The sequence below is a fragment of the Verticillium nonalfalfae genome, assembly GCF_003724135.2.
Source record: "Verticillium nonalfalfae strain VnAa140/NRRL 66861 chromosome Unknown scaffold_49, whole genome shotgun sequence".
In the NCBI taxonomy this organism is placed as follows: domain Eukaryota; kingdom Fungi; phylum Ascomycota; class Sordariomycetes; order Glomerellales; family Plectosphaerellaceae; genus Verticillium; species Verticillium nonalfalfae.
In genome coordinates this window covers 21582-48388 of record NW_021167274.1, presented here as the reverse complement: position 1 = coordinate 48388, position 26807 = coordinate 21582, and the positions used below count along the sequence as shown (strand labels likewise).

Sequence of the window (26807 nt, the reverse complement as noted above, 5' to 3'; positions counted from 1 at the left end):
GTTGGTGGTCCTGGCAGTCGACCCTGATGCACAGTTTGTGTAGTATTGATTGGTCGCCCGCTAGACCAGTTGCTTTCTTGGGTGCTATAACCTGAACGCCCATGGAGAGGAAAGCTAAGGCTTTAAAAGTATTTCAGCAGAGCCCGTTTAGATCGACCACCGAAAGCGATCATCGATGTGCTGCGTCGAATGGAGCTGCCTGCCCAACGATGCAGAGACACTCACCGCATACCACTTCTCGCCCGACGATGCCCTGGCCACCTACGTAACTGAAAAAGGCTCGTTCGAGCGGTATGTCTGAGGACTCCACCTCTGAAGGCTTTCAATGCGTAGTCCGCAGCTGCGGTGATCCTCGGCATGTGGATACACGCATCCAGCATTGCCGAATTGGGTCAGCAATTGGACCTTTCGTCATTCTGTGCCAGTGACGTCACATAGATCGTCCCGTTGTTTTTCCTCAATAGCCCTTACATGCTCAATGCTGGCACGGAAAAGCGAAGCAGCGCCTTCGGGATTGGACAGTGTACATAGCAGCGGTGGCCTGACCCCTCATGAAGAAAATCACTAGGGTGATACTCGTGACTTAGAAGATAAACCCTTGAACCTAGTGTCTTGCAGATTATGCGCGGAATCGTGAGGAGCTGTATGGACAGAATGACGCATGACCTTGAAGGTTGGTCGAGCCCGCTATTGATTCGATCACAACACGTTTGCATGGATGGCCAGCACACGATGTATCTGCCGAGCGGCAATGCGAGGCTTTCTAAATACTGGCGCGGCGAGGTGCCATTGTCCTGCGCAATGCTTTCTTGGCTTCCGTCTCTTCGACCAGCGGCAAGACACCATCGTCCTTCATCTTCTGTAAGAACTCTTGGCCATATTTGTAGCCCACCTGGTAAATCTCATCGAACTTCCCAAAGTCGAGCGTGCCATAATCGTCGATGGGAGGTCGCATGTATAAGCATCCAGGCATGGCTTTGGCACGCTCCAGGGCGTCTACACTGGACACGTACGCTAATCGAGCCTGAATTTCCGCCAGAGTAGGCGGGTTGGGCGTTGTTGAGAAGGGATTCCACCTATTAAAAAACGCCCAAACTCCTGAAAGAGAGTCGCCATAGCTCTGGGGAGTATCGTCATCCAACGAGCCGACATCGACGGCAAAGATCGTATCAACGCCTAGTCTCTTCATGTGAGATACCGTAAGGTTGTCGATATAACCACCATCCAATAGCATGCTTCCTTCGTCTGATAGGGGAGGAAGTAACCCCGCCAGAGACATGGACGCTCGAATGTACCGCCAGGCGTACCCACTTGTATGATACTCCGCCCGGCTCTTGCTGATGTTGGTGGTATTGCAGTAGAATTCGAGCCAGAAGTCTTCAATCTGGGCCTTGCCAAAAGTCTTGAAAATCCCGCGGTTGAATTCGTGCCCAGTGGTGTATGAGGATGTCGGGTAAGTCAAGTCAAGCGCGAAGCGCCACATACTAGCCATCCGGCCTGAGAATTTCTTCGCCAAGCCGAAAATGGGCACGATGTCTGCGTGCCTTGCGTAGAGGGCACCAACAAACGATCCCATTGATGTTCCACCCACAACATCAATGGGAATGCCAGCTTCCTCCATAGCCTGGATGATGCCGATCTGAGTGATGCCTCGAGCGCCACCACCTCCGAGCACGAGACCCACCGACTTGCCACATAATCGTCGGGCCAGACGATGAAAATCGCCCTTGAACGGTGCATCAGGCGAGTAGTAGGGTGTGTGTCGAACCTTTCTCGAGGTGTATTTCTGGATCTCAGCCTGCAAGATCTGGACACGCTCCTTCAGTGTCGTGTTTGATCTCTTAGAAGGGGGGTGGGATGGCATCATGTTGGTTCTAAAAGCCATTTGCAGGTGATAGTGACCGCCATTAATCCACATTCGGTTTCGAAGCCAGGACCTGGTCAGACCAGGTGACGAATACCGCTCTGCGTGGAGCAGAACCAGGATCTTGCGCGCGGTTGACTTCATGCCCAGCATGAAGCGCTCGTACTCACCAATCTCAGGGGAGCCCTCGCCCAAGCCCACCAGCAGTATAGAATCGGCTTGTGCGATACAAGTCTGCGTCCAGGGCGAATTGACGTTTGTGTCTGATCAACAACACCGCATGATTAGCATGTTGCCTTCAACAAAGAGCGCATGTGCTTGTGTGAATGATTCTCAAGTTCAGGAAAAAATTAGAGTTATGTTTGGCCATCAGCGGCTTGGCCTCTGGAAACAGGATTTGCTCATCATAAAAAAGAGACGTAACTGGAAGAGCGGTTGAGTAAAAAGTGACATACCTGCGACGTAGACCACAAGGCCGTACTTTTCCTCCAGATCCGCGAGGTATTGGGATAGCTTCAGCTTGCCCATTTTATTGAAAGCGTGCTTGCCAAGGTGGTTGAGAATCGCGGACTGGTTCAACGAAATCGCGCCGTTGACTGGGCCGACTTGCACCAAAGCATTCAACAAACGATGGCCAAACTCAACAACTGGTACGCCTGCGGTCACAGGAAGCACAGCTACTGTCCGCAAGTTGAGCGCCGACGAGCCTTTGCCTAACGCAGAGAGCCCAGCTTCATTCGCCATTAGCTGGGCTGGATCATCTACCAAACTGCGCATGCGGGCAGCAATGATCTTTGATATCTTGATAGTGATGTTCGGGTGCTCTTGAGCTAGGCTGTTGAAAAGCGTTCGCGGAAATCTTACAAGCTCTGTGTCTCGAATGGCATGTAAAGTTCCGGTGCGGGCCGACTCGGTAAGTACTTCCAGCTCACCTACGCTGTCGCCCTGGCCAAACTCGGCTCGTGCAGTCATGCCACCGCCTTCGCGGTCTTCGACGAGACGAAGACGTCCATTCAAGACAATGTAGATAGCTTCACTCTCGTCGCCGTCGTGAAATATGACTTGGCCAGCGCTGACCTGATCCCAATCCAGAGCAAAGTCGATGTGAAGGAGAAGGCGCGGCAAAAGACTTGTCAGCCTCTTGGCCATCGTCAAAAGGATGATAGGGTACCGATCTACAATCCTTTCAAGGGACGCACGGGGTAAGAAACCAACGTAGACATCAGTCTTCGCAACGACATCGATGAATGAACGGTACGAAGATAATGCGCCAATGTAGCCTGCAAGGCCACCCGGTTTGATCAAGGATACACTGCGACGCACAGACTTCTTGCGCTTGTCTTGAGCATTGTCCCTGCCATGACTGTTGTGAGCAGGCGCAGGAGTTGCGTCAGAAGTCAAACCCGCTGTAGATGCTCGTGCCCCAGGCTGAAGAATGCTTGCGGAAGACTCCTCACTGGTGGTGCAGATATCGAGGAAGCCGTCGATAACGTAGTAAAGTCCGGGGTTGCGTTCGCCTTGCTCAACGAGAACTGAGCCTTGGGGAAAGAAAACAATCTCGACGTCATCACGCAAATCATTGGCTAGTGATTGGGCGCTGGGCGGAGTATTCAGGGCAAGGCCACCAGATGTCAATGACTCGGTATCGCCATCAACCGAGCCGTCGAAGGGGTCCATGATGCCAAAGGCATTGTGATTTCCAAACATAGCTTTGTGGCGTCGCTGATCATACGAAAATAGCCTAGGTGATCCCTCCATGGATTCAGGTTCCCGCGAAACAGTGCCGCCGACGCCCAGGCCGATCGCTCGAAACATGCATTCAAGGATCGAGGTCCGGAAGAGATTGTCCTCATCGGCGGCGTCTCGGGGGTCGAGTGACACGCGCGAAGTGTTGACACTAGCGAAAGGGTTGAAAGTTCGCTGTGCCAACGGGCTGGTTTGATCCAGACGCATGACCTCTGCAACATGCTCAATAGGTGAGTCTGTGAAATTGTGACCAGGGACTTCTCGAGCTATGTTCGTAGTGGCCAATAAGTCTCCGGGACTGGGCGTCTGAGTAGCCAGTCTCTCTCCTGGGGGTGCGATAGTTGTGGCGACGTAGGAAGTTTGCTTGGACATTGAATGCAAAACAGCATCTTTGCGCAGCATGACACTTGACTTTCGGCGTCGATGGGCATTCGCATTGTGTAGCGCGATGCCCTTGGTTTCCGTATCTTCCCCAGCGCGCTGACGCTCGCGGCCAAATTTTTCCTTGAGGCGTAGCAGTGCATCGCCCCGAAGCATGTTAGGAAGCTGCCACGTTGTATATCTATTCATGCTCTTCTCGGTCAACAACACCTCGGACGTCAACCCAAGGTATCTGTATGCCGTGGCAAGTGTCACTCGCTGGAAGCGGGATAGAATGACATGAACTATGTGCGATGTGGCTTTTGGATACACTTTGGTAAGTCGTCGAAAAGCGCTGGCAGGAATTATGGCAATCGTCGTGTCGACTGTGGCCCGAGCGATGATATCTGGATGGGCCGATGTCGAAGCGGCTCTGCCTGGGAGTGTAGGGCGGACTGCTGTCCGCTTGGGCTCTGACCCATCGAGCGAAATCGGAGGAATTGCAGCCTGGTTCGAGCTAGGGATTGTATAGGACGGGCGCGACAAGTCTTCATGTACACGGTCGTTGTTGTTTTCAGCCACGTCAACAAATCGCGGCGTGCCAGGCATTGACGCGGCGGCATCCTGGGAGACATGCCGCGAGACGGAAGTTCGGGCGGCCCCAGCAAATCGGAAATTGGCGCTGGAAGCAGTGCTTCTTTCGGGGGTTTCAGCCTCTGTTGACGTGAGTTTAATGTCCTCGGTAAAAAGGGACATGATGGAGAATAAGGACGACATGGGTGCCCCATTCTTGACCTCCGTAAGCAGCTGGTATTGCTCACCATGGGGCAAAGCATCGTCTTCTCCATCTGATAGGTCGCCTTGAAAATTAGCGCTCGCTTCTGGGGAGCCAAAGGACCTCCCAGACTTGACAAAGATTTCCACCATCCCATCGACCACAATGCAGAAGCCTTTCTCCTCTTCGAGGTTAAAAGTTTCACCAGCGATGAGTTTCCGGGTTTGCATGCTTCGAGTCAACTCGTGGAAGACAGGACGCTCGAGATAACCGAATATCTTGATAGCGCTCAGAAACTCGTCCAGGTAGCTTGAAAGTCCTGACTTGACACCCTCGTCATGTGTGTCAGGAAACAGATCAATTTCCGGTTCCTTGCGTTGAGGCTCTGGGGGTAATCGCGAGTACATGTTGAGTATGCGATAGCGAACCACCCAGCTAACGGCGGAGACAAGGGCGACGGTGATGACCATGCTGTACCATCGTGAGCGGTTGCTTCTAGGCGACGTTTCGAATGAAGCGCGAAAACTTACAGAGTGGTTGCATTCATCGTGACTGTCCAACTCGTGGAGAATAGTTGAAACAGAAGAGTGGGAACTGTGATGGTGGCCAGGCGGATAGTCCAATACAAGACTGAAGAGACAAGCTGCAATATGGCTATGATGAGCCAAGCAAAGAAACCAAGCCAACTCGACGACCCATGAGTGGCCACAACTTCTTGAGCACGGGTCAAGGCAGAAGGCAGAGGGGCTGTCGAGGCCTTGATGATACTGGCCAAGCCCGACGGCCCGGCAGTCGTTGGACCAGACATTTCAATTGTCGTGGTCACTAACGAGCAGTAATTTTTGTCGGTATAGCAGCGGCATGGTGCGCATAGATGATCCACGTCACATTGTGGGCATACAGCTAGCACCTTTGAAGCTGGCTGGCGCTGTGGGAAGGAACTGGATGTAGGATGAACAAAGAATTCTGAGTTGAAAACGAGAGAAGACTTAGCTACGAGGGGCTTTTATTGCGAGGAGCTTGGGCCAGGCGGTCAGGCACTCTTACCCAAAATGTGATGGCGCGTGCACTGTCGTAAGCACATGTCTGTCATGATTCTTTCTGCCACCCCCACCAAGATCACTGCTCTGATAAGTCTTGTGATAGTGGTGCCGCCCAATTTCATCGCTGACCAAGACGCAACATGCTCCATCGTTCCACGATTCCACAGATACGCCACCGAAACAAAGCCTGGACCGAATCATATCATTTTCGTTGCATACAGAAGCAGAAGAAGACCAACAATGCCGTTTGCGCAACTAGTACTGGGCAGTCCTGGAGCAGGGAAGAGCACATACTGCGATGGAAGTACGCCTTAATCCCCAAGTGCGTCTACCGTCCTCGTACAGCTTGCTCACAGTGATACAGTGCACCAGTTTCTAGGAGCCATTGGACGTGCTTGTTCCGTGGTCAACCTGGACCCTGCCAATGAGAACGCCAACTATCCCAAAGCCATCGACATTCGCAGTGTAGCGAAGCTTGAGGACATCATGGCGAGAGACAGGCTCGGGCCCAATGGCGGAATATTGTATGCACTAGAAGAACTTGAACATAACATCGACTGGCTCGAAGAAGGTCTAAAAGAACTTGGAGATGACTATGTCATTTTTGATTGTCCAGGACAAGTTGAATTATACACGCACCACAGTTCTCTTCGCAATATCTTCTTGAGACTACAAAAGCTTGGTTACCGGGTAGGCCACGAATTTTCCTGATCGGACGTCGCGTCGACTACAGCGCTAATACATGGGCACTTTTTACAGCTTGTCGTCGTCCACCTCTCCGACTCCTTCTGCTTGACTCAACCATCGCTCTATATCTCGAATCTTCTTCTGTCATTGCGAGCCATGCTCCAGATGGACTTGCCTCACATCAACGTCCTGAGCAAAATCGACAAAGTTGCTTCCTATGACCCCTTGCCTTTCAATCTTGACTTTTACACCGACGTACAAGATGTATCCTATCTGATGCCCTATCTTGAGGAAGAGTCGCCCGTCATGCGAAATGATAAGTTTGGGCGGCTCAATGAGGCTGTGGCTAACATGATAGAAAGTTACGGGTTGGTTCGTTTTGAGGTCCTGGCGGTTAAAAATAAGAAGAGCATGATGCATCTTCTGAGGGTGATTGATCGAGCTGGGGGGTATGTCTTTGGTACAGCTGAAGGGGCCAACGACACTGTCTGGCAAGTAGCCATGAGGAACGAGTCGTCTATGCTAGGTGCTCTCGACATCCAGGAACGATGGGTCGATCAAAAAGCCGATTACGACAGGCTCGAGCAAGAGGAAGAGGTGTTGAGAGAGGGAGCAGAAGAGCGTCCTGGCGAAGATTTATCGTCTGTTCACAACTCTCAGGGCTTCCGAGGATCGAGCGTACATGATCCCGATTTTGGGGATATGAATGTACCGGCCAACAGCGGGGTGAAGGTAGTGCGCAAGACTTAAACATGAATGATACCCCTAAGCTGTCTTCAGCTTGAATTCAGATGCTCTTTCAATTCTGATTCATCGCTGTCGTCATTGCCGGATTCCCTTGGAACCATGATAGGGATTTCTCCTTTGCGATCAGGCGACGTGCGACTCGTGGTCGGCCGCTCAAGCATGGTGGGAAGTCGTGTATCGGACGCTTCTTCTGCTCGGACGGCGAGCACTAGCTGTCTGGCTTGGTGTACAGCTTCTTCCTCGACCTTGCGTATTGTTCCACTGACACGCACGACGTTGAATACACATGACTTCTCATTGCTGGAGCTCAGAGGAAGTGAATTGATGGTTGTGAGTGCCGCCCAAACCAAGCGATAATGGGCTCTCTTGACCTTCAAGATGAAGGTGGAAGTTGCCTTGGACAAATATTTGACTACCAGACAATCAGACCCGAATTGTTGAATTGGACGCAAATATCGAACGAAGCTCACCTACGAGGTTGTTACCCTCGAATGCGCCGGAGCCATAGTCTCCGAATAACGCTGATACTTGTTGCCGTATTCCTTTGACGAGATCCCGTGGCGAAAGATCGCCTGGTGTCGGCCGATGACGTCTGACAAAGGCCGGAACGTTGCTGTCTGTTCTTCTAGTGGTGTCCAGTGGGTAGAGAATGTTGATGAGGAGATATCTTTCCTTGATCCGAACCATGGCGAACAACCGAAGGAAATGCGAGCTACGAGTAGGCCCAGAATGAATGCTAATGATCACGGCCGTTCCGAAAACTCAACAGAGAGGCGACAAGCCTGGGTTCGGGCGATGGTAGGTTGGCCTTCAGATGAATATCTGGGTCGACGTGGTTGCCCTTTGCTCGGATCAGAAAAGTCTAGCACAAAGGTACATCCCTGTCACGCCACGACGAGACCCACTAACCAGGGTGCTTCCGCCGATAAGGGATTCATCGTGCTTTAGTACCTAAGAGATACGCCATCGACTTGCTGTGACGCGAGTGATGGCGCACCCCTCGCACCCTGGCCCATTCCCTAGGCTATCTCCGGTACATGGGATTGGAGTCTTCATCTGTAAAGGTTTCGGTGGTACGATACGAGCTTTCCCGTTTGGGTTCCAACCCAATTCCGTGCCTCAACATCATCCATCGCGTAATCTGTCAAATTCGGTCTCTTTGGCCCGACTGCCATTGCCATTCGCTTCTTCACCTGGGACGGTCACCGCAACGCTTTGGAACGAAAATCTCCATCCGGAAGGGATGATTGTCGCTCGCTTCTACGCTGTACAATCGCGCATCGCATAACTCTGTCATTTTCTTGTATTGCATCGCCTGCTCTCGCAAGTTCCAGGTCTACGCGGCCTCGTTTCGTTATCGGCCTCGATTCCACGCAGGTCAACCCCGGGGCCAGTTCGCCTACACCAGCAACAGTCTGGTTGTTATCACAGACAGAATCTTCCAGGGTCTTCGCAATGGGCAAGAAATGTAAGACCTCATTTTGCAGCAAGTAGAACAAACTGCTGACCATTCCCTCGTGGCTACAGCTAAGTACGGTATCATATTCGATGCCGGATCCTCCGGTACTCGCTTATACGTCTACAAGTGGAAAGAACACGCGGAAGCTGTCCAGGATGCCACAAAAGAAGAGCTCCACCGCCTGCCCAAGATCAAACTGGAAACAAGTGAGAAGATTCACCCAGGCGTCTCCTCTTTCGCGGACAAACCCGAGGATATCGGACCCGAACATCTAAAGGCACTTGTCGAGCTCGCATTAGATGAAGTTCCTGCTTCCAAGGTCGCCGAAACTCCGATCTATCTCATGGCCACCGCCGGCATGAGACTGCTACCGGAGATCAAACAGCAAGAACTGCTACAGAGCATGTGCATCTACCTTCGAGACAACACAGACTTCTCCCTACCTGATTGCAATACCAATATTCAGGTAATATCTGGAGAAACCGAGGGCTTATACGGTTGGCTAGCCACCAATTACTTGCTTGGCGGCTTTGATGAACCCCAGAATCATCAACATGGTGAGGGACACCACACGTATGGATTCTTAGATATGGGCGGAGCCAGCGCGCAGATTGCATTTGCACCAAACTCCACCGAAGCGAAAAAGCACTCCAATGATCTCAAACTTGTTCGCCTACGAACCATGGATGGTACTGTGTCAGAACACAAAGTCTTCACAGCGACCTGGCTTGGATATGGAGCCAACCAGGCCCGCGAAAGATACGTCGATCGGCTTCAGGAATCGTACGACAAATCAAGCAATCTTGAGGTCCCAGATCCGTGCATGCCGAAAGGCTTACGAACTACACCTGACGGCGACCCCCTGACTGACAAGCAAGCGAAGAAGGAGCTCACCTTAGTGGGCACAGGTCTCTTTAAAGAGTGTCTCGCCAATACAGAACCCCTTCTTGGCAAAGATGCGCCCTGTCTGGACGACCCATGTCTTCTAAACGGTCAACACGTCCCATCCATCGACTTCAGCATTAATCACTTCGTCGGTGTTTCTGAATACTGGCACACTACTCACGGTGTCTTCGGAGGGAAACATAAGGCCTACGACCTCGCAACTTACCAGCAAAACGTTGTGGAATTCTGTAGTCGTGATTGGATTGATATCGCATCCGACTTGGAGGCGCGAAAGAAAACTTTGGAAGAGAAGGCAAGGAACGCTCAAGAGGCATGTTTTAAGGCGTCCTGGCTCATCAATGTCTTGTATGAAGGCATTGGAATTCCGCGCCCCGGACTTGAGCACGAGCCGTTGCCCGGCCTCAACGTTTCGGATGAGGTCATCGATGATGCCAAGCATCGAGGGTTTTTAGACCCCTTCCGTCCTGTCAACAAGATTGATGGGATTGAGGTCAGCTGGACGCTTGGGAAAATGATCCTGTACGCTGCTGGACAAGTTCCGCCTCTGGACGATACGGAGGACTTACCCGTCGGGTTCGGTAGTAACGTACCAGAAGCCAAGGATTTTGAACCGGCCGGGTCACAATACGCCCCCATTCGAGAGGGCAACGGTCGGCAAAACAACAACGGAGGCCTCATAGGCAAGGCTACGTCAACAACAGGCTCAACTTTACTTTTAGTGGTTGTCTTGGTGGCTTTTTTCACATTTCTGTTGCGGAAGAGAGATCGTCGGTCACGCTGGTGCGGGTGGGTTGGAGCAGTTTTCCGCCGCAACTCCCGACCAGGCAGCCCCCGCAAACCTGCACGTGGATTGTCATTCGCGAACAAAATCTTTGGCAGGGGTCCAGCTCAGTATGAACGGGTTCTGGAAGAGGGAGACGCGGACCAGTTCGAGCTTGCTGATGTTGAATCCGATGATTACAGTGCATCTGACAGCAGCGAGGCATCTCGTTCTGGCCGCGTGACTGGCCTACCGAGACCGAAGCTCAACCTGGAGCGCTATGAAGACGGCCAAGGGGCTTTATCAGTGGATCGTGGCGGGGTTGCGGTGCGTACAGAGAGTAGAGAAAGATTGGTTCCCAGTGCGGTCAACGCTGGGCGACGCAGTCGAACGGGCAGCCCTACCAGGTTGAAGAGTCCGCTCACAAACCCTCGGTGAGAATCTGATGAATTTGGAACGAATGTCTAGGCTAGCGATTTCATGTAATGGGCTGATTTCTGTTCCGGGCCAGGGCTTAGGCGGCGTTTGAAACGGAGCTTGTAGTAAGAGTAGTGCATGAACTACACACAAGATTGTCACACATGGCTCTTCCTGACTGAAATTCATACGTCCTGCGACTGAAGTAATCCGATTTATGAGTCCAGCTAGACTTCAACTCCTCATCCCATGATACCCCCGACAAAGAGATCGTTGTACAAAGTGCGTCATTCTTGCTGCTGCCGCTCGAGAAAACTGGGATCAGACCTAACACGACTTTCAAACTTCTTCCACCAGCCTTCGAATGCCTTCAACGGCACCACCTCAACACCTCCTGGGCCAGCCGTCCCACTGAACCCAGACAGGAAGTTAAAGGCGTTTTGTATAATCCTTTGGGCTAAGACGGCAGTACTCGGCTGGCCTCCACGACCAGTCAGAGTTGTGTTTGGCTTCTTCTCCTGGATACGAGTCGCTACAGATGTGGCGTCTTCTATGGAGACTCCAATCATGACGCTGGTCCCCGACTGTTCGCCGCTGAGGTTCCCTTGATCATCGTAAGGTGCAGCATTGATCTTGAATACTGCACTTTCTTTGCCGGGTCCTATACCACCCAGAAACTGAAAATCCGGTGTCTGACCAGCTGCGGCGGCGGCAGCCACGGCAGACGCTGTGGCAAAGTATATTGCCGCGGCAGTGTTTGGAGGAAGAATTATGCCGGGAAGAATGAAAACGACAACATGGGTGAAGGATCTGGCGGCAGATATGGTGTATAGAGATGAAGTTTGCGATGGATTTGATGTTGGTTCTGTGATCAGTGGTTGACCAGTTGGAATCACCCCAAAAAGTGGCGAGGACATGATCGTGGTACCCCTCAGTGTAACAGGTTTCGAAGGGTCAGACCGCGATCGGATGCTGGAGTTACGATATCTGCCGGAATGAGACTCATCCAAGATATTCGTGGATCGGTTATAGAGGGTATAGCTCTGTATTTTCAAGGCAGTCACTCTCGATTCAACTGCCTTTTCCTGGAGGCAACTCTGCAAGCTATAATCATTTTCACAGGCAGGCCAGAAGCGGCGTCGGTGGGACATGTAATGCCTAGACCCGTATATAAGGCATATAGAGGTATGAGTTATCGCATTAGCCCCACCTCGTCTGATGGGGTGGCCGTCTTCGGGCTCAACAGGCACCGGGATGTTGCAACAGGTTGCCGAGCAATTAGTTAGCCCTGTCTGAGTCAATTCTGGAGAACCTGTAAAAGCTGGGTCTCTGGCCTCACTCATGCACCTCAATGTCCTCCCCAGCGGCACGGATTATATCACGAAGTGCATCCCGTCGATCCCGCCGCTGTTTTCTCGTCCGTACATACACTACCATGTCCAATTTGAGCAATATCGATCTTACAAACAACATTGACTCGTAAGTAGCAATTGCGTGGTTGTATAATTAGGTGTCACGCCTAAACGTAGTGCAGATTTCCGTATGGGTCGATTGATGAAATCCGCGGACGACTGCAACGGCCTCTGTACACACTGAGATGGAAGGACGTTGGTCGAGATGTCCCTCTAGGTTACGTGCCATTGGACGTCTTGGCGCGGCTAGAGGAGACACCCTCAGACGTCAGGGGAGACATTGATGTCGACCATGCCCGTCGCACTGTATACGCCTTCCAGGGGACTACCGAACCAGAGCGCAGCGCTGTTGTTGCTGCGCTGATGAATTACTGGCGAAGCCAAGATGCATTCCCAGTGCTTCGCGGATGGCGGGACGAGCTATGGCCCATTTACGCAAACGATGGAGAGCTACTCTATAACATGGAGCGGTCCGCTACCGGCCTTTTTGGTGTTACGCGGTACGGCGTTCATCTGAATGCCTTCGTACGGTGTGCAAAGGCAAGGCATGGTATCAAGATGTGGATAGCTAGACGATCGCCCACGAAGTCTACTTTCCCCGGCATGTTGGACAACACCGCAGCTGGTGGACTCATGACGGGAGAGGATCCGTTTGAATGCATCATCAGGGAGGCGAACGAAGAGGCGGACCTTGCTGAGGACGTCGTGCGAGGACAAACGTTGGCAGCTGGCGGAGTCACTTACACCTACGTCACGCACGAGGAAGCTGGTCAAGCTGGCCTAATCTACCCCGAAGTCCAATGGATATACGACCTTGAGTTACAACCAAACGTCATTCCGCGACCTAAGGACGGTGAGGTTGCTGGGTTCGAGCTCTGCGGTATTGAGGAGGTACAGCATCAATTGGCGCATGGGAAGTTCAAGCCGAACTGTGCCTTGGTAGTCATTGACTTCCTGATCCGGCATGGCATCCTTACGCAGGACAATGAGCCCGACTTCGACGAGATAAAGCTCAGGCTGCACCGCGAGCTCCCCTTTCCCGGCCCCCACAAGTTCGAGTCGTTCCCAAACTAGACTGTAGGCCAATTATGATAAGTCCTTTTGTAAAAGGGCGATCGTAGCCTTCGCTTTGCGTAACAAGCCCTGGCCTCAGATACTATGGTGTCCGACAATATCGGAGCTCCTCGTCCATCCTGTAATGGCATCGGCGGCGTCCGCACAGCAGGCATGTTGAGTGTTTTTGATGAACAACATCATGGTCTTGTTCAGCTGCTTATTTCTTAATCAGGAGATATGTGTAGTCGACGCGCAGTGGCGTAAGCTTCTTGTATGGACCCTCCAGAGACATGAGCATGCCTCCAAACGAGACGTACGCCTTACTATATAAGAGGTTAGGTTAGCCGACGAAACGAGCAGCGCCACACTGTTGCCCTTCTCTGGCCACTTCGGGAGCAGGAACTTACATGATCTGACCATCATCGGCGTCTTCAAACTTGTAGATTTTCCCATGGCACACGTAATCGAACATGTCCGCCAGTGTCGCTTCTGCGCCACCACCAGATCCCTTGGCCACATCCCGCCAGCCCTTCTCCTCGTCCTTGCTTCCATCGTGCGCCAAGGAGGTTGCCAGTACGACGTGCAAGTTGTCAGACACCGCACAGGGGAACAACTCAATGTTGATATCGAGGGTCATGACGGTCTGATTGTCTGCCGATGTCGCTGAGATGCGAGCAACACGGTCATACTTGGACTGGTCGAAATTCGTAATAGTGAAGCTCTCCTCGAAGAGTGTCACATCGCCGCCGGTAGTCGTCATTATGACGTTTTCTTCTATTGTTCTTTGCGACGATATTTCTTGGGTGTAATCGTGTGCCTCGACAGACTCTCCGTTATTTGGTGCATGTAGGGGGTGATTCGATATATGACCGAGACCTACCTGCCTTTGAAGCTGTCGGATGGGCGATTGTCGACTTTGGTTTTTAAGGTGGGGCGAGAACGCGCCTGGTCTGCATTGGGTACAGCGTGACAGGACCTGTATTTTCTTGAAGACCCATTTATACAGGTATCGCCTTTAACACCCCGGTTGGAGCATGAGTGTCCACTTGTGTTTACAACGTCAAAGAGCATCTTCTTACCAAAAGTCTACTCTGGCACCGACTGTCTCACGGAAATTATGTCATTCAGAAAGAAAAACATCGTTTTGGGAGTCCCAGCTGCCGGAGCTCCCGAGGAGTTTGCTTCCAAGCTCGGAAACGGACATGCTCCAGGAACACGACCCTCTCCTCTGGATGGCCGCCTGACAATCTCGACTGGGACTGCGTCACTGGACCAGTGCTTATCTGGGCATGCAGGCCTCCCCTTGGGAAACGCTATTCTTCTGGAAGAATCTGGAAACACGGACTTTTCTGGGGTTGTGTTGAAATACTATGCCGCCGAAGGCCTTGTCCAGGGGCATCACGTTCACGTTTTTGGTGTTGGAGATGCCTGGCGATCCGAGCTACCGGGCTTGTCCCAACTCCCTCGTACCAGCAAGGTCAGGAATTCCAACGGTTCTGATGATAAGATGAAGATCGCATGGAGATACGAGTCCTTGTCCCGTGGTGGCGAACCTCCCAATTCATGTATGTGGCCAACACTTGACGCTCTTCACAGCGTGTCTCTCAGAGTGACCGAACTAAGTCTTTATCAGCCATGGGTGAGCAGCAGATTACTGATGCAAAATCACTTAGTGTGCCGTTCTGTCACACCTTTGATCTCGCCACCAAACTGGAAAGCCGGGACTGTAGGGGCAACCTAGACGTGATACGGCCAACAATGCCACCCACTCCGAAGCATACCGCTCAAAAAAGCCCGTCTCTGCTCCAGCTTTATATAGTCTCTTTAGCGGAGGCGATGCGTTCCTCACCACCAGGATCTGTACATCGTGTCGTCGTGCCGAATCTTCTTTCACCGGCGTCTTATGGCCCGTCGACTTCCAAACCATCCGAGGTCCTTCAATTCTTGCATGCACTACGGGCATTACTTCGAAAATATGGTTCCCGCTTGTCAGCGATGATTTCGGTATCGACAGCCCTCTATTCCAGATCCACGGGTCTCGTACGGTGGATGGAAGCCCTGTTAGACGGTGTCGTGGAGCTAGTGCCATTGCAGCAACCGGTGCACGCTCAGCCAGGGTCGAAATCAGAGGACGCCGCCCAAGGAATGCTCAACATACACCGTCTTCCTGTAGCAGTTGAACTTGGCATAGGCCCAGGAGGCAGGCTCTCTCATGAGAACCTTTCCTTCAAGTTGAGCTCATCGAGCGGGTTGGTGATCAGACCCTATAGCCTGCCTCCTGTTGGGGACACTGCAGATGCAAATGATGCTGCGTCAAAGGATACTAAGAGCCATGATTTATCATTCTAATGGAACGGCGATATCTTATGAGACAAGCCTGCAGATGAGGCCAAGTAGTCGTGAGACTCGTGTGCTCACTGAGAGCAGCTGCTGTCAGCCATACCAATGACAACTAAACAATGCAACACATGAGCAACATGAAAACAATGGCTTTCGTTCGATCGTATTCCTTGGGTCAGATGTAGCCCGTCTACAATTGGTGTTTGTCGAGCTGTGAGTCTGGGTGGGCCAGTACGAGGACCCTTCTCAAGTATGAATATTGCCTCAATCGCACACCACAGAAAATGCATAATAATGCTTAGACAGATATATGCTAACCAGATATCGAATTTCTGATACTCCATAGTGTCCGCGAAAATTCAATCGCGCTTTTCTTCTTCTCTTGCTCTCAGCAACGCTTTTCTTGAAACCTTCCCTCTTCACATCGCGCAGTACTAGGTATGTAAACACCCGTTTTCTTATATTGAGCCAATCGTCAGTATTCTGTGATTATACATCTTTCATATCAATCAATCTGTCAATCCACTGAACCTTAGTGATGACAATATGTTACATTTTTTTATGACTTAAATACCATCAAGACGCTCGAATTTGTCCAGGTCAAGCATCGAGTTGATGCTAACATATTGCTACAGACGCCCGATGGACAGTCCAGAAGCAAGTTCTGCTGTCGAGCAGATACGGATTTCCAAGATCGCCGACCGATATTTGGTTTTCGACGCTGATCACGTGTCGATATTGCGTCGGCGACACCACCTTTGCTCAGTTCTGGTCGGGTCGACCCCGCAGAATCCTACGCAGAATGTGTTCCTGAGCCTTCCCTTGGAGCTTCTTCCGGAAGAGGCTGCTTTGCTCCTGGGTCAGAAGGCTGCCGTGCTTGCAGATGAGGCTACAAGTCACCTGGCTGCGCTGAAGCAGGACAGACGCAGCCGTAAACAGTATATCGACCAGCTGAACGATCGTCGCCAGCAAGCCAAACAGCATCTTGCTGAAAGCCAGGCACAAAAAGCTGCCCAAAGTCGGGAGCTTGCAGCCAAGGCCAGGAACCAAGGAGGCACAACGCCTGAACATGCTCAACCCTCAGCGCATGTCAATGTTGACTCAGACCGGCTTGGGAATGTTCGAAATCCTCATCTAGCTGATGAACCACAGTCTGTGGCAGGCCGCAGTCTTGTGAAGCCGCTCACGGTCACTAACACTACTAGCTTGGGGCTTATCTTGCCATCCGCCTCGTCAACTGAACACGCTGAAGCAACGCCTGCCGTTGGTCCCCTTCACGCGCACTTACTTTCCCAAGGCTACTTTATGACTCCTGGCCTTCGATTCGGCGCTAAGTATAGTGTCTATCCAGGCGATCCCTTGAGATATCATGCACATTTCCTCGCTACAGATTATGAGTGGGAGGAGGAGATTTCAATGCTAGACATGGTTGGCAGTGGCCGGCTGGGCACTTCAGTAAAAAAAGGCTTCTTATTGGGAGGCGAGGTGCCGCGGAATCATACTACTGGAGTTGGCGATCCCTCCATTAGAGCTTTCTGCATAGAATGGGCTGGCATGTAGGCGTACTCTGGGTTGATTCGATGGAGCGTGGTTATGTGTAAGCAATGTGTGCACAGGCTGCAAATACAAGTCATGATAAGAGAAAGATCCTGTAGTAGGCAAATGCCATACACAACCCCTTTATAGTTTCAAGGAACGAAGATCCTGCTGAAACTTATAACCTCGCGCCGACAGCACACGCATTTGTCAAAGTTGTTCATGGCCAACGACACGCGACAGTCGTCGCACAAACTTAGACAACGACAGGGCCACACTATGATAGTCCTGGGCATGCTCTGGCAGACTACGCACTGCGGTCCATCTGACCCGAATCCGGCTGCACCATCAGACCAAGAGGTATGCGCCTCAGCTTGCGGCTCTCGACGCAGTCGGCGTCGTGATATGATGAGCCTCTCGAGCAACTCGGTTTCTTCTTGTGGGGTCAAACTCGCGCTTCGTACCAAATCAGTTTCTGCGGATGCATTGGGGTTGAGTATCTCCACTCGGCGGCGATGTTGGAGGCTGCGGTATCGTGATCTGGTCAATACATCTCTACTGCCCAGGTGAGCAGCCAACGCAACAGCCTCTTCTTTATCCTCAGGAGTCGCCGGATTCAAAAGTCGTACCAGGTCGTCGAGCTGCATGGGATTGTCATGTGCAAAGCTCGTCTCATACTTGAGCTGAGGCGAATTCCGCGTGGGCGTCTTCTGACCGCCCCCATCCTCTGATTCCCAAGCATCTTCATTGTCGTCGTGTGTCGCTATTGATAGAACGCTTGTTGTATCGTCATCGTCGTAGTCAGAGTCGGCATTGGGGTCATAGTCACCGCTCATATCTGCGGTTCCCCACCAGCCACCTCCCAGCCACCAGCGATACAGCTCAGAGTCCAGGTCGACTTCGTTCAAGGGAACACAGCTCTGCGTTGCTGACCATGCTCGCTGCCTGAACTCCGCCTCAACATCCACGGCATCTGTCAAGGGTATGTCAACGCCCCCTGTTATACCCCCTTGAAAGCTGTGAGAAGCTGTAGAACGATGCCCAGTGCCCGTGGCGGCCGTCTCACCCTGTTGTTTCGGCCTCTGAGCCATCCACAGAAGCCATCGTGGTATGCGCATACCAAGGCGGGAGAGGAGTCGGATGACCAGGCCTGTCGTCGTTCTGACCACCAGTTTGCTGGTATTGAGGACAAAATCTAAAGCCATCAACCATCTGCCGCTCCTCTCGGCGGCACCGATGCCGTCTCGCAGTCTGCCTTCCCCCGAAATGGTCTTGGGCAATTTTTGAGCAGCACGCTCTCGATCGAAACCACTCTTCGCCAGAGCCCTGCCTTTCGTTACTGGTAACAGGATGGATGTGCCGGTAGGATCGAGACGGGACCCGAATTCTTCGCCAAGCCATTGCCTCCGGAGTTCTTCCAGTTCTCGAAACCTCTCATCTTCGATCCACGTAGAGGACGCCAGATTGACATCCCTATCCTCGTTAAGATATACAGCTTCACTCGCCATTGTAATGGCGCCGAATCCAGTGCGCAACAGGGCAGTATAGAAATCCATCTCCCTGCTAATACGAACACCGGACAACGGCATGTTTGCTTGCATATTGGTATGGGCAAGATGCAATCTCTGACGGAGGTCGAGGTTGCTGGACCTGTCCGCGCTAGGTAGCGATGAGGCGGATATGACAAGAGCGAGACAATATATCATCAGGCATACAACGATTCCCAGTAGAACTAGCACATGCGGGAAAAAGCCTATAATGCACACCGTGGGGAACCGTAAGAGGCCTTGAGTCAAGGTGTCATCAAGAGTGAATGTCCACGCGCTCCGAACGACGCTGGCCATGAAGCATAAACCCCAGAAGCCAGTGCTCAGGAGACGGAATCGAGCTTGAAGGTTGAACACACCCAGAGTGTGACTCGTCAGGTGACTCATGACAGAGAGCAAGGCGATTAGAAGAACCTCGGGTGGCGTATTGACTCTTTGGAGGACCATGGATCGGCTGATGGCGATGGCATTGCCAACACTGGCACCAGCTTCCGTGGTCTGGGCCTGCTTGAGGGCGAAGGAACTCCATCCTAATTGATTGCTAATGGCAGAATCTGCCTCCGCGAAGGCAAGAGAATGTTCAAACAAGGTCATACCAGTTTCTGCGGCGACTGGACGTCCCTGCACAGCACATGATATAGTCTCCAGAAATTGACTGAGGCAGAAGGTACCAAATAGCGGCCAGAGGAGGGATAGAGAACCTTTAAGTTCAGGGTTCGGTCCAGCGTCATCGTCGGGAATCATGCGTATAGCCAGGCACGACTGCTCGTCTGAAGTTCCCAGAAGCAAAGCGGAGCTAATGGCGTGGAGGAACCCGTCCGGCTGAATAAAGAGCAAATCAGAACTTTTGCTGGAATTGCCCCATCGCATCTCAGCGAAGTCAGGCGAAGTTTGACATTGCATTGACTGTAGTAGTTGGCGCCCCTGAATTACAAACAGGGCAAGCGGCACAATACGCAGCGCCAACCGCATGGGCCAGGCTAGGCGAAGCCTTCTTCTTGTGGCTGCGAAAATATAAGTGCGGTTGAGCACAATTGCCATGGCTATGCAAGATAGAGCCCATTTGCTAGTAGCATAGCTGAAGACGCTGCCGAGGCCCTTGGCCCCCTCCATAGAGAACTGTGGTGTGATCGCGGGTGTCTGTTGCGAGCCGACGTCTGCGGGGTGCGCAGGAGATGATGAGGAGTCCATGACAGCTCTGAAAGCTGCAAGAGTTGGCTCCGCGTTGAGCAGGTCTTGGACGTGTTCCTGGGCGTGGAGACTTTGGGCAATGTCTCGACCGGCGTCAGCGTTTCCGACGTAGTCCGCAACGATATATCCGAGTCTTTCTGCTATACGAGGTCCTGCCCAAATCACGTCGTCAATCGACGGACCAAGCCTGGAAAGGTTCGCAGCGTAATGGAAGTGTCGGGACGTCCAGTCAGTGATATTGTGCCACCAACTCTGGTGGTTGTCGATCGGAGGGCCCGGGAAGAGGCCGCTCGCCATGTCTTTGCCTCGAGGCAATCTGGACGACACAGGCTTTCCGGGAGATTATATTATAGCAAGATTTTCGGTCGATAGATCGGTTAGGATGCTTGACATCGTGCACGGGAGTATTGGTGGACCGCTTGTTGTCGTTAGCGAATTCAGTGGTCAAGGGCGGCAGCAGCAGCCGGCTGGGTCCTACTCACAGCTACTTAGGTAAATCACGACTCCTTGCGAGGCGGGGGAATACGGTCCAGTCGTGGTGCCGTTGGCTGGAGATCAGTGGCTTGGGCAGTCGCTGGGGCATGTACCTAGCGAGGTAAGTAACGCGTATACGGCGAATGTGGACACAATTACCTTGCATGCGAGAATGGTGAATAGCATATATATCAGGACCCAGGCACTGCGGCAGACGGCAGTATAGGTCGGTCGCGCTGCAATCAGAGAGCCTCGGCCATGGACAATCCAGAGTCGTCGACTGTGCGAGTGGGTGTGTGCACGTTGCATCCGCTTCCCCAACATCTTCGCCTCCTCTTATCCAACCAGCTAGCAGCTCAAGTGGGTACCTCAGTTTACATGTGCACCTAAGACATTGAGGCGCCAAAAGCTTGAATGGAACCGCAAAACCTTCATCCATTTGACGCCGAGAGTTGGCCTCTGTACATACACTGATCGCCGCCTGCCTGAATAGTTCCATTGTAGACTTGACAGGTACTCGCTCAGTGCATGATTATAGCGGGTAGGCCTTCCAATGATAAGCAACATACAAGCACCTCATATAGATGTACTGCTCATTATATCCTTCAATTCAATTGGCGATGTCTATTTTCTGCTACTTGGCTGTGCAGTATATGAAGTACTGAGGCCAAATTCGGCGTTAAAGTGATATGAGATCTAATGCGCGACTCTGTAGTCCTTCACGCTCATCAAATGTTGTCCCATGGCATGTGCATATTTTCATTCCTACGAAGACCGGTCGAGGCAGACAGTGAAACGGCCGTCCGGTGCCCCGTGAATATCGGTCTGCACCGAGCATCTCCTGAACAATCTTCCCTCTGCAGTCCTGGCTGAGGCAACTTTCAGTTGTGGTATGAACTGGCCCACCGAGGCCGGGTTACCTCACCGGCGACCGGGTACATGCTTGGGCGCAATGACAGACATGCGGTCAGCAAGCGCTCAGCGCAAGTGCCTTTTCAATTTTCTCTGTTCTGGTCCAGCTGGCCTTGGCAGCCCAAATTGCGTGAGAAGCACGGGCTGTGGAGGGCTTCAACTCTTAATAGTCTGACTGTCAGGCCACTATACTTCCTCCATGCCTTAGACTCTCACAGAAGCGCAAAATCTCGGGTGACAACAGTGCGATGTCAAGGCAAGTCTTAAGTGGCTTCGACGTGATTTTGGCTGAAGCTACTCAGCTCATCCACTAGGACCTTATAATTCCCCTTTGATGCCTGTATAGCTCTTCCGACCAATTGCGTCTGTGTTGCCGCGTCTGACGGCGGAAGTTGGCCCTTGATCCACAGGTTGGTGATTTCGTCTCGCGATGGCATGTACGCTACGCAGCAAGCGGCCAGAATGTTGTCGTGCTCCGAGCATACCGGATCAAGAACAATCTGGGGCGTTTGCGTGCCACTGCTCTGAATCAAGGCTGCGACGCCGCCAGTAACCATATCAACACAGTCAATACCGGCATCCGCAATGGCAGCTGCAGCAACTGTGATACAGCCACCAAGAACATTCATCATATCCCAGTCTTCGTGACCCTGTGCCTGCGAGAGCCCCCTCTCCTGGTCACCTTCCAAAATGGTGACGGTAACGTCCACACCGCTCTTGGGCCATCTCTCACCGATAACTACACCCCGCAGTGCAGTCTCGAGATGGACACTGAGGTCGCGCTCACTGGCATCCCGGAGGTAGCCCCTGCGCTGGCGAGTGGCGAATGGTGCGTATTTGACGTGTGTCGATAGAACTAGATATGGTGAAAACGGCGCTGACCTCGGGAGAGCTCTCGGGCCATGAACTGTGCAGATGAGCTTCATACCCGCATGTGTATCAGAAACACCTGCAGGAGCCTCAATCTCTGCATAGGCGGATCCAGAGGCGGCTGGCGCAATGCCAGTTTTGAGGACTGCAAAACAGGTCAGCACCAGAACTTCCTCGCAGGTGGGGCAACACTAACATAAATTTCTCATCGTATTGGCAGGTCTCACTCTTGACGAGTTCCTTGATGCATCCAATTCGTCTTGGTATACTGGAGCGTGTGTGGCACCCGAAGGTCCATTGATCCTGCGACGGTCTGTCATACTGATTGATGACCTATGAGAAATGGTTGGTAATTGTTGTGTAGAGACGTGCGGGTAAGTCCTTGGACACAGACGTCGTCGTCTCGACCTTGCCTTCCAACCTTTTGTCACCTGAACAGATGGAACTTGGGACAGTCCTGAAGGAAATGTTGCGCACTTGGTCGATGTCAGTCGCTGCTAGATCAACATGCAAGGTGTCGGGGATGGCTCAGGAAAATCGGCACTCACAAAGCTGGTACCAAAGGCAGCTGTACTGTATAGCTCCACCTATTTGCGAGCGGACCCGACCCACTCACCAACCGAGGATTGGCCGGCGACAGCTATTTCCTCGATGAACTTTCGTTTTTTTTTTTTTCATCCAGTCTTTCACTACCTTACCACCCATAACTCAGCAGGACTTCCGAAGCCTCCTGTCTGCATTCCGGCCTGTTGATGGAGCGTTACTCTCCCAATTGATTCGATCATTCCTCTGTCGCTGGCGACTGACACACAGTTCCCCGCGAATAGCAAGTGCTGCGGGCTTGGAGTGCCTCTCAATTCGACAGTGATATACCAGGCACCCGACGCTGGGAATGCCCACGACTTCATACTTAATAAGGTACGTAAACCACCCCCTCGGACACGCCCAACCCCAAATGATGCATAACATTCCACTGTTGTCGCGAACACCTGAGCGTACGACTATCATGCACTACCATCTGAACAATACCTCTGCTATCCACATTAATATGGCTCATCCCGTGAGTAACCTTTGCTGACCGGGAAGATAGTTTACAATACTCGATTAGGTGTCGAACATGCCCAGACATTTGCCGTAGGTTATCCCTCAGTTTATCCCCTCGTTTTCTTCTTCCTTTGCATGATGAAAAACCATTCATTCAGTTCTGCTTCTGAACTACAATGATGATACCCATACCAATACCAAAATACCTCTGATGCTCATCCCAACTACAAAGTCTTCACTACGACAATCTTCGTACGTGCTTGTCACTGACTACCGATAGATGACAGTTTGTGAACTCATTAACGAAAGTACACACCGAACATGTGACAATGTCAGTAGGTTCGTACCAAAGCGTTTCCTAGATATCACTCCTCGACCCTACCTGATGACCACAGCTTATCCATTCAACTATCTCACGTTGGCCAAGCAATCCTTCCGCACCGGAGCTTTCGCAAGAGAGTTATGATGGGTTGTGAAGTCGCCCACGGGTGTCATTTAGCTCCAGTGTCTCAAGGTTCTCACGGTTCGTTCTGAATTGTGGCTCCTTGAGGCCGGCTGACTGAATGAGTAAAGTGGCTTTCTGACCCTTGTTTTCTTTCTATCTCTCGTCTCCTCCTGCACGAACACGATGCGTACTGAGGCTAATCCAGAGTCTCTAGGCTTGCTCGTCTTGGTTGGCATGTCATAACAAGACCCTGTTTGACCAGTCTGCATTGTTCACCAATGTCGTTCGATTGTAGATTATTCCATAATACCATTGACAAACCTCTCCATTATTTATCTGGATTGAACATTGACAGATTAGCTCCTCCAAGATACATGACAACTCGGCAAAGACCTCCATTGTTTCTCCGTTCGCAGCTTATCGCTGTGTATGATATGACCCTTGCCTTCATACATATATCTGACAAGAAGTTGAAATCTTGATCATAATTTCAAAGCTTTTCAGCTGGCGGGCGAACAATATTGTCGTAACGTCCCACACATGTGGGATGTGAAATCGTGAGTCTCTGTATGAGTATGCACGTCCCACAGCCTCCAGCGTGGAATGGCGCCCATACGCTTCGCCACGAACGTAGACGCTAGTTCAAGCTGACACTACACCTCTTTAAATGCTGGACTGGCCTCGTATCCTCGGATATTCATTCGTGTTCCTCCTAGGAGCTAGCGTAACGCCATGAGATGGCCGTAGTTTCAATCACAGGCATTTTAGTACTTTGGTGAGACTGCCTTCAAGTCACTCAAGGCGGCTTCGTTGAATGTAGCATATAGAGTGGTCTCATGTTATCGAGTCGATCAACAACCGCACCTTTGCCATTCCTTGCCCAGTCTTCTGAAGTATCTAGATTGTATCATCCGATTTGAAGAGGATACCAATAGTCATACTCGCGGTGTGTTATTCCCCATATTTGCTCAGACCACTGCACGAGGCTATGGGCTGACTGTACGGCCTATACTCATACACCGTCAATGCAATAACCATATCCCTGCAAATAGCAGGGGAAGGGGTCTAGTGGCGCATAAGAAGCATCAGCGAGGTCCGCCCAAGTCACGTAGCGATCGTCTGAGGTATACGTTGGTTTATCCGCCATGACCACATCTTTCCGACGACTACGCAGCGACTGATTATTCAACAGGGCCATGTGGTAACATCCTCTTCGCCCTCATTCTACGTGCAATCATATCCCGAATCAGCGACGCCAGACAGGCCCGTTAACCAGCCACACGCCCTGTCATCTGGCCCTATTCTCGGGGTGCACTCTCGCCCACAAAGGGGGGCAGCATCACGAACCCGACTACGACTCCACTGTCCCATGCACGCCGAACAAAGCACACAATGATATCAAGACACCAAGTAGCGGGCTATGCCAATGGCTATCCCCGTGAGAAAACATTCGAGATATCACCACATCGGTATGTTGGGTTGCGGTGTACCATACAATCCCGACCGCACGGTTTTGTGGCTTTATTGACCCAGATCCCTCCTCAGATACCAACCCAGGGGCTCAACACCAGCCAACCGACGCCGACAGCGCCTCCTCCTACGCCTAGGAATCATCGCGATAGCCTTTTTCGTAGTAGGGTTGCTCCTGTGGCCACAGAACGCCCCCTTGGGCTCTTTATTCTCTCTAGCAGTCTTTTCCAGCAGTGGCGATGTGCAATTGGAGACGGTTCGCTATTACGACCTCACAGATGTCCAAGGGACGGCTCGTGGGTGGGAAAGAGAGGAACGCATCCTCCTCTGCGTGCCCCTCCGTGACGCAGAACCGCACCTGCCAATGTTCTTCTCACATCTGAGAAACTTTACGTATCCGCATCATCTTATTGACCTTGCATTCCTCGTTTCCGATTCCAAGGATAGAACTTTGGAGGTTCTGTCCAATTCATTAGAGGAAATCCAAGCCGACCAGGATCCACAGCAACCATATGGCGAGATTTCTATCATCGAGAAAGATTTTGGTCAGAAAGTGAACCAGGACGTGGAAAGTAGGCACGGCTTTGCGGCGCAAGCCGGGAGGAGAAAGTTAATGGCACAGGCACGCAACTGGCTTTTGAGTGCTGCACTGCGGCCATACCATTCTTGGGTTTACTGGCGTGACGTTGACGTTGAGACAGCCCCTTTCACAATTTTGGAGGACTTGATGCGCCACAACAAAGATGTCATTGTGCCCAGTAAGTTGTCGATACCCCTTCAATATCGCTTGCGCATCAGCTGACCATCTCTAGATGTGTGGCGGCCATTGCCGGACTGGCTTGGTGGAGAACAACCCTACGATCTGAACTCGTGGCAAGAATCAGAAACGGCGCTGGCCCTGGCGGACACACTCGACGAAGATGCGGTGATTGTTGAGGGCTACGCCGAGTATGCTACTTGGCGTCCCCACCTCGCCTACCTCCGTGATCCGTATGGCGATCCCGACATGGAGATGGACATCGATGGTGTCGGCGGCGTCAGTATTCTCGCGAAAGCACGAGTTTTTCGATCTGGCGTCCATTTCCCGGCCTTCAGTTTCGAAAAACACGCCGAAACCGAAGGCTTCGGCAAGGTAACACGCATTGTCACGATGAGCGCGTCAAATTAGACTGACATGTCTGCAGATGGCTAAGCGCATGGGCTACTCCGTCGTCGGACTGCCTCACTACACAATCTGGCATCTCTATGAACCCAGTGTAGATGATGTCAAACATATGGAGGTATGTCCCCCAATTCATCATGAAGCGCAATGGAGTGAAGTCTGACCTCATCAGGAAATGGAACAAGAAAGACTCGCAAAAGCTAAGGAAGAGAGTGCCAAGGCAGAGAAGGCGGAGAAGATCAAGGAGCAATTTGGCGATGCCAACCCCCAGTGGGAAAAGGATAAAACAGAGATGCGAAATATCGCGTCCGGGGAGGAAAAGGCGGCAGAGCAGAAAATGGAGAAACAAAAGACAAATGAAGGGCAAGTCGCAGAGCACGCCAATTCACCCAAGGTTATGAAGGGCGATAGCACATAGATTGTAAATTAGGATTTGTTTTGTTCTAACACCATAGAGAGGAAGTAGTCGCTTAGAGCAAGTGGAAATGAATCGCCATTGTAAGAGCATGGCCTGGACGATTGAACCAGCAAACCATTTCACTACATACAAAACACACTGCCAACGAGATAAGTTAGCAAGATCT

At 51.8% G+C, this 26807-nt stretch overlaps 8 protein-coding genes across 8 annotated transcripts; 4 read left to right on the top strand and 4 right to left on the bottom strand.

The window, feature by feature from the left end:
* Positions 1 to 763: 763 nt before the first annotated feature.
* On the bottom strand, positions 764 to 5553 carry NTE1 (phosphatidylcholine and lysophosphatidylcholine phospholipase; the record flags this gene model as incomplete). The annotated part of the gene is made up of 3 exons (XM_028640752.1): positions 764 to 2127; positions 2320 to 5240; positions 5438 to 5553. The coding sequence occupies 3 exons, from the start codon at positions 5551 to 5553 to the stop codon at positions 764 to 766; spliced, it is 4401 nt and encodes a 1466-aa protein (XP_028495032.1).
* A 475-nt stretch (positions 5554 to 6028) lies between these two features.
* D7B24_006625 (uncharacterized protein) lies at positions 6029 to 7225 on the top strand (the record flags this gene model as incomplete). Its single annotated transcript, XM_028640751.1, has 3 exons — positions 6029 to 6092; positions 6153 to 6478; positions 6548 to 7225. The coding sequence occupies 3 exons, from the start codon at positions 6029 to 6031 to the stop codon at positions 7223 to 7225; spliced, it is 1068 nt and encodes a 355-aa protein (XP_028495031.1).
* Positions 7226 to 8677: 1452 nt separating this feature from the next.
* On the top strand, positions 8678 to 10785 carry YND1 (Golgi apyrase; the record flags this gene model as incomplete). Its single annotated transcript, XM_028640750.1, has 2 exons — positions 8678 to 8690; positions 8750 to 10785. The coding sequence occupies 2 exons, from the start codon at positions 8678 to 8680 to the stop codon at positions 10783 to 10785; spliced, it is 2049 nt and encodes a 682-aa protein (XP_028495030.1).
* A 1414-nt stretch (positions 10786 to 12199) lies between these two features.
* D7B24_006623 (uncharacterized protein) lies at positions 12200 to 13250 on the top strand (the record flags this gene model as incomplete). Its single annotated transcript, XM_028640749.1, has 2 exons — positions 12200 to 12243; positions 12299 to 13250. 2 exons carry the CDS (start codon positions 12200 to 12202, stop codon positions 13248 to 13250), a joined length of 996 nt encoding a protein of 331 aa, XP_028495029.1.
* A 199-nt stretch (positions 13251 to 13449) lies between these two features.
* Positions 13450 to 13992, bottom strand: RPB8 (DNA-directed RNA polymerases I, II, and III subunit RPABC3; the record flags this gene model as incomplete). The annotated part of the gene is made up of 2 exons (XM_028640748.1): positions 13450 to 13555; positions 13640 to 13992. 2 exons carry the CDS (start codon positions 13990 to 13992, stop codon positions 13450 to 13452), a joined length of 459 nt encoding a protein of 152 aa, XP_028495028.1.
* Positions 13993 to 17663: 3671 nt separating this feature from the next.
* D7B24_006621 (uncharacterized protein) lies at positions 17664 to 17944 on the bottom strand (the record flags this gene model as incomplete). The annotated part of the gene is made up of 2 exons (XM_028640747.1): positions 17664 to 17666; positions 17738 to 17944. 2 exons carry the CDS (start codon positions 17942 to 17944, stop codon positions 17664 to 17666), a joined length of 210 nt encoding a protein of 69 aa, XP_028495027.1.
* A 3551-nt stretch (positions 17945 to 21495) lies between these two features.
* MTR3 (3'-5'-exoribonuclease) lies at positions 21496 to 22422 on the bottom strand (the record flags this gene model as incomplete). Its single annotated transcript, XM_028640746.1, has 2 exons — positions 21496 to 22247; positions 22299 to 22422. The coding sequence occupies 2 exons, from the start codon at positions 22420 to 22422 to the stop codon at positions 21496 to 21498; spliced, it is 876 nt and encodes a 291-aa protein (XP_028495026.1).
* A 2561-nt stretch (positions 22423 to 24983) lies between these two features.
* Positions 24984 to 26641, top strand: ANP1 (Mannan polymerase II complex anp1 subunit; the record flags this gene model as incomplete). The annotated part of the gene is made up of 5 exons (XM_028640745.1): positions 24984 to 25060; positions 25293 to 25819; positions 25874 to 26193; positions 26246 to 26341; positions 26396 to 26641. The coding sequence occupies 5 exons, from the start codon at positions 24984 to 24986 to the stop codon at positions 26639 to 26641; spliced, it is 1266 nt and encodes a 421-aa protein (XP_028495025.1).
* Positions 26642 to 26807: the final 166 nt, after the last annotated feature.